The sequence below is a fragment of the Camelina sativa genome, chromosome 2, assembly GCF_000633955.1.
Source record: "Camelina sativa cultivar DH55 chromosome 2, Cs, whole genome shotgun sequence".
Lineage (NCBI taxonomy): Eukaryota > Viridiplantae > Streptophyta > Magnoliopsida > Brassicales > Brassicaceae > Camelina > Camelina sativa.
The window spans coordinates 8,166,286-8,171,991 of record NC_025686.1 but is presented as its reverse complement, the minus strand read 5'-3'; the positions used below and the strand labels follow the sequence as shown (position 1 = coordinate 8,171,991).

The 5,706-nt window shown below is 35.8% G+C and overlaps 1 protein-coding gene across 1 annotated transcript in view; it reads left to right on the top strand.

The window, feature by feature from the left end:
• LOC104749655 overlaps positions 600–5,706 on the top strand; it is a 6,236-nt gene continuing 1,129 nt past the window's right edge. The window contains exons 1-13 of the mRNA XM_010471332.1: positions 600–740; positions 828–1,092; positions 1,168–1,264; positions 1,359–1,483; positions 1,567–1,651; positions 1,740–1,789; positions 2,048–2,492; positions 2,611–2,649; positions 2,723–3,024; positions 3,247–3,363; positions 3,726–4,278; positions 4,378–5,033; positions 5,149–5,616. Of these exons, the coding sequence (XP_010469634.1) occupies positions 600–740; positions 828–1,092; positions 1,168–1,264; positions 1,359–1,483; positions 1,567–1,651; positions 1,740–1,789; positions 2,048–2,492; positions 2,611–2,649; positions 2,723–3,024; positions 3,247–3,363; positions 3,726–4,278; positions 4,378–5,033; positions 5,149–5,616 (3,343 nt within the window). The remainder of the gene's footprint in view (positions 741–827; positions 1,093–1,167; positions 1,265–1,358; positions 1,484–1,566; positions 1,652–1,739; positions 1,790–2,047; positions 2,493–2,610; positions 2,650–2,722; positions 3,025–3,246; positions 3,364–3,725; positions 4,279–4,377; positions 5,034–5,148; positions 5,617–5,706) is intronic.

The window sequence follows — 5,706 nt, the reverse complement described above, 5'->3', positions numbered from 1 at the left end:
GGTAAATGTCCGAAATCCTCTTTCTATTTACTCAAATTGCCACTCAATTCGAGCAAATCTAAAATGATTCTGAAAATTCGCAAGGGCACAATCGTCTGCCCACACATAAAAAACATTATCCGACCCGCTTGAACGAGGATCCGCGTCCTTTTCTTTTAACCCGACTTTGTATTCATTTTCTTTGGGCCGCAATTAAAATCCCTCCAAAAAAGCCTGCAAACGAAAACAAAAAGAACCCATTACGAAAACATATTTTACAACATGTTTCTATATTTTACAAACTGAAGATCTTCATCAGTTTCAAACCACAACAATCACGGCTTTATCATCGCTAATATAAGATATTCGCTCAATCAATCATTCAAAAATTATAGCATCCTAATCTCGAAAAATCCCTAAATGTTAGTATTGCATAATCTAAACTTCCCTTATATCAAACCTAACAATCGAATAAACCTTGATCTTAAACGTATCTAAGATTTTGTGCTTTTTACATGCAATCTACCCATTCACCTATAAATATCCTCAACAAACGCATAAACTAAATTATCTCACACTAAGCATTTCTCGAAAACAAAGTTTCAAACACAAACCTCACAATGGCTGCTTCCTACGCTTACCTCCAAAACATCAAACCTTTCAAGACTTCGTGGAAGGTCCAGGTTAGGGTCCTGCATACATGGAAAACATACACCACACAATTTGGTGAAACCTTTGACATGGTACTCGCTGATGTCCAAGTAAGTATAAAGATCACATAATTTCCTAATATGTACACATATAATAACCATATACATATTCATAATTTATTTGCGGGTCATTTACAGGGAACAAAAATCCATGCTTCGTGCAAAAAAGACTTCATCAACCGGTTCGAGAACAGGTTGACTGCTGGACAATGGAGATCCATTGAAAATTTCGGTTTAAGCTTAGCCGGTGACCAATTCAAACCAACCAGTCATCGATACAAGATGACTTTCATGGCTCAAATTGTAGTGGATAGGATCGACTCTATATCTGATGGCCTGTTCCTATCTCTCAGCCGATTTGACTCGGTCTTATCTGAAAACCTGAATCCAAACTTCCTAATAGGTAAAAATCAATATAGCTCCTAACTCTCTTCATTTATTCAATGGTAATTACTAAATTTTGATCCTCTTTAACCAGATATTGTTGGTCAAGTGGTTAATGTTGGTGAGATGCAAACAATAGATGTCAATAACAAGCCCACACACAAGATTGACTTTGAACTAAGGGATGAGAGGTACTTACCATGCTTATTCAGACTCTTAAACCTAAAAACTTATAGTTGATCGATTTTTACATTTAAACTAATAGTAGTTTGCTTCAAATTACAGTGATGTGAGGATAACATGTACTTTGTGGGCATCATTTGCTGATCAAATCTATGCTGCTTGCCAAGAAGTTGATGTGCATAGGGTGATTTGTCTTCTTAGATTTGTGAAGATCAGACTCTATAATGGTAAGTATTTGCTGGTTTATGAAATTGTCGGATATAATATATTCCAAGATTAAATTTTGCTTTTGTTAACCACGCCTTCATAGATGTGAGGACTATCTCAAATGCGTTCTATACGTCTCAACTTATTATTAATCCAGACTACGTTGAGGTTATAGAGTTCATGGGAAAGTAAGTATTTATGAAGCGTTTTATTTTTTAGGTTTGTCACGAAGGCATAGAATAGAATCCTATTTGATTATTGAAATTCTTAATGTAGGTTGCCAAATGATGGACTTGCTCTCACTATCCTTGAGGGCAATCCAAATCGTGAACTACAGTTCATAAAATTCGGCAGATGGTCCAGAAAATATGTGGTTCATATAAGAGACGACGTAAAGGTTTCAATGTTAAATCATTATCTTTTGGCGGATCCACAAAAATGAATTCAAAGGGTGACAAACCAAGACCAGAAGGTGATATTATGTTATAAGCTAATCGATATATGTTCAGACTAAAAAAACAGTAATATATGTTTTTTAAAAATGATGTTATAAGCTAATCAATAATTTCAAATGCTTGCTGTAGGTAGTGAATATTTAGATCATGGAGATCCAACATACAAGTGTTGTTACTGTGGTGCTATGATGTGGTATGATGAGAGAGTAAACAAACGAAGAAGATCAAGAAAACCTAAATTCTCTCTTTGTTGTTTACAAGGAACAGTCAAATTACCGTTTCTAAGAGAGGCACCAGAGCTCATTAGAGAATTGCTTAGTAAGGATGATGCTCTAAGTAGGCATTTTAGAGAAAATATAAGAGCATATAATATGCTCTTTGCATTTACTTCTCTCGGTGGTCAAGTTAATCGGACAGCTGAGAAAGGTCAAGGTCCTAAGCAATTCCAACTACATGGCCAGAATTTACACAAGATTGGAAGTATGAAACCAGAAGATGGAGATTATGCAAAGTTTTCACAGCTGTATATAGTAGATACAGAGAATGAGGTTGAAAACAGATCATCTGTTATGAGGTACACCAATTCCTCACTCCATTTAGCCATTAATCCATTTACTTTCAGTATTATTGTACTATCAAATTAAAAACTATCATATCATAATCTAATTTATTTTTCATAATAAAATGTATAGCAAAGGAAAACAAAGAGGAAGATTCACAGGGAAAAAAAGGTATAAGAAAGGAACTCATTGCCAGACTAATTAAAATGTTGGATGATGTAAACCCTTATATCCATGCATTTAGACAAGCGAAAGATAAGCTTGATGCTAATGAAGAAGAGAAATTCCATATGCGCATACTTAGTGATCGTGTGGGGAAGGATGGTAGAACATATTCTATGCCAACCGCATCTGAAGTTGCTGCATTGATTCCAGGGGATTTTCGTCCAGAAATGCTTGGACGTGATATTGTAGTGCAAGAGAAGAGTAGTGGAAGGCTACAAAGAATAAGTGAAGTACATGTTTCTTACTTGGCACCACAATATCCTCTAATTTTTCCCTATGGTGAAGATGGTTTCAGAATTGGAATAGAGAAGGGCTTTGGAGGTAACAATACAAATACAGAAAATAAGTCTATTAGTCTTAGATAGTGGTTTGCTTACAGGATCCAAGAAAGAGAGAATGAATCCCAAACACTATTAAGGTCTAAGCGTCTATTCCAACAGTTTTTGGTAGATGCATACACCAGTCTGGAATCAAACAGGTTGAAGTATATTAAATTTAACCAGTCTAATCTAAGATGTGATAATTACTCATCTCTTGAAGCAGCGGCCGAAGGTGGAAACAATAACATGGAAGAGCAGGGGAAGCAAGTTCGAATCCCCGCATCTTTTACTGGTGGACCTCGCTATATGTTGCAGAGTTATTATGATGCCATGACTACATGTAAACAGTATGGGTTTCCTGACTTATTCATTACTTTTACATGTAATCCCAAGTGGCCAGAAATAACAAGATACTTGAAGAAGAGAAAATTGAATTCAGATGATAGACCAGACATTATGTGCCGGATGTTCAAGATAAAACTTGAGTCTCTTATTAGAGATTTAACAGAAAAAACATATTCTAGGCAAGACTACAGCGGGTAAGTATTTTGTTGAGCTTCCTAAATTAAATTCTTATGATCTATTTTACTAACAATCAGTTTGCTACTAATGCAGCAATGTACACCATTGAATTTCAGAAACGAGGACTACCCCATGCTCATATCCTTCTATTCATGGATCAAAGTTGTAAATTACCAACAGGCAATGATATTAACAAGTTCATATCTGCTGAGATCCCAGATAAGCTTCAAGATCCTGAACTATACGATGTTGTAAAGGATTGCATGATCCACGGACCGTGTGGTGCGGCTAAACCAAATTCACCATGTATGGTTGATGGAAAGTGTTCTAAATTTTACCCTAAGGTCCATGTTGAAGATACAAGTGTTGGCAAAGATGGATATCCAGTTTATAGGAGAAGAGTATCTATGGCTTATGTAGAGAAGAATTATATAAAGTGCGATAACAGATATGTTGTTCCTTATAATCGCCTCCTATCATTGCGCTATCGGGCTCACATCAATGTGGAGTGGTGCAACCAATCTGGTTCCATCAAGTACTTATTTAAGTACATTAACAAGGGACAAGATCGTGTAGCATTTGTGATAGAACCTAAAAAAAAAACTACTTCAGATGCTAATGGTCTCGGTAATGGTTCTAACATCACAAAGGAAGCAGGGACGGGTGATACTTCATCTTCTATAAATCTCGAAGAAAATAAGAAAGATGAAGTAAAAACCTGCTTTGATTGCAGGTATTTGTTTTACCAGTTATTTTTAAAATGATAAAATCTACATTGATATTGAGCGTTTGTGTAGAAAAATTGATAATCGCCTTTTCTTATTTTTTGAAGATATGTTTCAGCTTCAGAAGCAGATTGGAGGCTTTTCAAATTTCCAATACAGTATAGAAGCATACCAGTGATGAAACTTCCATTCCATCCTCCAGGAAAGCAACCAGTATATTACAAAAGAAAAGAGAACATTGAAGATGTTTTGGAAAGAAGAGCTAATGTAGATTCTATGTTCATGGCCTACCTCAAACTGAATCAGGTTAACGAGTTTGCTAGACAGTTCACTTATGCTGAAATACCAAAATATTTTACTTGGGATGGAAAATTAAAGCAATGGAAGCTTAGGGAGAGAGGTTTCTCTATAGGAAGAATCAATTATGTACCACAGAAGATGGAAGCTGAATATTACATGAGAATACTTCTTGGTATAGTGACTGGTCCTAAAAGTGATGAAGATATTAGAACATACAGAGGTGTTGTCTATGATACATACAAAAAAGCATGTTGGGCACGTGGTATTTTGGAAGACGACCAGGCTTATATAGACAGTATTCTAGAAGCAAGTGCATGGTTTTTTGGACCGCAGCTGCGTAATTTATTCACAATGATGCTTTTAGATGGTTGTTTATCAAGACCTGAGCATGTGTGGGAAACAACTTGGCAAGTATTATCAGAAGACATCGAGAACAAGAAAAGAGAACAATACAATAATCCAGGTTTGTGAATCTGTTTTTTTTTTTTAAATAAGAGTTTTCAAGTTATTATAGGTCTGTCTAGGAAGTTTCTGATTGTGCCAACTATTATTTACCTGACATGTAATATCATCTGCAGCATTGAATTTAACAGAGGATGAGAAGAAGAATTATACTCTCCATGAGATAGAAGAGTTGATGTTAAGCAGTGGTGGAACTCTACAAGCATTCGATGATATGCCTAAGCCAACTGATATGGGTGTTGATCATTCCAATCGTCTCATTACAGAAGAAAAGAACTACAATCGTGATTATTTGAAAGAGAAACATGATGAATGGATAAGTAAGATGACATCAGAACAACGAGCAATATATGAAGAGATTATGTGTGCTGTTTTGAAAGACAATGGTGGAGTGTTTTTTGTATACGGCTTTGGAGGGACTGGAAAGACTTTTATGTGGAAAACTTTGTCTGCTGCTGTTAGATATAGGGGATTGATAGCAATAAATGTCGCATCAAGCGGTATTGCGTCTTTGTTGTTGGAGGGTGGAAGGACTGCACATTCAAGGTTTTGTATCCCAATAAACCCTGATGATTTTTCAATGTGTAATATCAATCCTACTTCAGATCTTGCTAACATGTTGAAAGAAACATCTTTGATCATATGGGATGAAGCACCAATGATGAGCAGATATT